General features: G+C 30.7%; 1 protein-coding gene across 1 annotated transcript in view; it reads left to right on the top strand.

Moving 5' to 3' along the window:
• PTPN12 (protein tyrosine phosphatase, non-receptor type 12) overlaps positions 1–2,028 on the top strand; it is a 133,997-nt gene that overhangs the window by 77,405 nt on the left and 54,564 nt on the right. The window contains exon 5 of the mRNA XM_012650291.1: positions 1,944–2,015. Within this exon, the coding sequence (XP_012505745.1) occupies positions 1,944–2,015 (72 nt within the window). The remainder of the gene's footprint in view (positions 1–1,943; positions 2,016–2,028) is intronic.

The following is a 2,028-nucleotide window of genomic DNA, read 5'->3' as shown; positions in this document are numbered from 1 at the left end:
TTAATAATTGGGAAACCTTATTTTAATAATTTCTTTTTATTCCTCTCAACCACATCCTTTACCAACATTAAGTAATGTTGGACAGAAAATGAAAAATCTAAGACTAGAAAATACAAAAACTGAGAAATTAATAAGTAATCAAGTTATTCGTTTAAGTATTGTCAATATGTACTTCAATGCTATTATTAATCATTGTATTAGGAAATTTTAATTTCATTCTCCTAATGTTTTCTTAAGGTTATTCTTAAGGTTTAGGACATATTTTTTCATTCTATGAATAAGCTCACACTGTTCTCAGTAGTATTACTTGATGAAAAATTAAGGTGTTTGGGTACAAATTTTTTGAAGCTAAAGTTTTGTGATTCATAGTGTCTAATAAGACACTAATAAGTAAGTAGATTGTGAATGAGTTAGGACCTATGAAATTTTTGGGTAACTTGGACTTTGTTCTTGACTTTGAATATGACTTAATGGAAAGATAATGAAATCGGGTAAACCTACTTATTACTAACATTTTGATCATGGTGCAGTACACTTCCATCTGAGCTTCGATTTCCTCATCTCTGAAATGAAAATAATACCCACCTTGCAGTATTAGAGATTGTGCATATATGAGGGTTTACACATAGTTTTTGATATTAACGGTTATCAGTTTTATACCGGGAATCTAAATACCAATATCCTTACTTACTGCTCATCTGAATGAAGGGCATGTTATTCATACAGCTTTTGATTCTTACCTAAATGAATCTTTTATGAATTGTTTTTTGTTTGTTTCAAGATATTAAAGCTTTACCAGATAGAAGACAAAATTTAAAAGCCCTCAAAAATATTTAATTTTATCATTTTCTATAAATTTGAAAAATTATATTTGAGGATTACCTGTGGTTTTAAGCCTCTAAAATATTAGTAGTATTTACTCTAACCTGACATACCAGACAGTTCTATTATACTTAGTTGCCCTGTGAGTAGTACTGCATTTATATTTGGAACTATTAGAATTTAATTAGAAATTCATGAATGGATATATTTCCCAGTGCCGAAAGGTTTATTTAAGCTACGTGTGGTCACTTATCTTCCCTTTTATTGGGTCTTGATAAATAATTGCATCATTTCTTAGCATCTGAAACACTGTATCTTCTATAAAGTTAGGCTTTTCACTCACCTAATTTTCTAAAATGATAAGTCTTATTATTAGAAACTAATGAAAATTGAATTTGAATTTTCTACTATTTCTCTCTGTTTAAAATAGGAAGGCAAGAGAGGAAAATATTTGATTACACTTTCTGTAATCTCAAATAAAAGTGGATAGTTAAAATAATGTATTATGGTGGTAGTGGGATTTTACCATCAATAGAACATTTGTAATGCACTCTTATTTAATAAATACAGCAACCCTATAAGATAAAGATTATTATGCCTATTTTTACAAGTAAAGAAATTAAAGGTCAATAAAGCAGTAAAATTAGTACTTGGAACATTCTTCTGATGTCATGTAGAATGCTCTTTCCACTTTCTCACAGATTTTACACTTAATGAGAATTCATCCAGATACTGTAGAGACTGTCATGTTATAAGCAGTAAAACTTGCCTGGTAATCCTCATGCCAGACACTTTTTTTAAGGCAATTTTTCTTTTCTAGAGGAGGATCTTTGGTCTACCCTATAGACCAGATAGGCAGGTAGCCTTATGTTGAGCAGTTGGTACTATATTAATAAGGTTCTTATGACTAATTTTGGAGAGGACACAGTGCCTACCTTTGATAACAATTGGATAGCTCTTAGCTCTCCCAGCTTCTTGCCTACTGATATCAGTATTTCTGTTTTGGGGGAGGAGTAGCAAGCGGAACCCCAGGACACAAAATATTTATAACAATGTAAGAAAAACTACCATATGGATTACTCACTAATTGTTGTTTGTTTTTTTTTCTTTTTGGGTAACAGAAAAAATGTGAACGCTATTGGCCTTTGTATGGAGAAGACCCTATAACGTTTGCACCATTTAAAATTTCTTGTGTAAGTACTTATT

The sequence above is a fragment of the Propithecus coquereli genome, unplaced genomic scaffold (genome assembly GCF_000956105.1).
Source record: "Propithecus coquereli isolate 6110/MARCELLA unplaced genomic scaffold, Pcoq_1.0 Scaffold32, whole genome shotgun sequence".
NCBI classification, from domain to species: Eukaryota; Metazoa; Chordata; class Mammalia; order Primates; family Indriidae; genus Propithecus; species Propithecus coquereli.
This window is presented reverse-complemented; position numbering and strand designations above follow the sequence as displayed.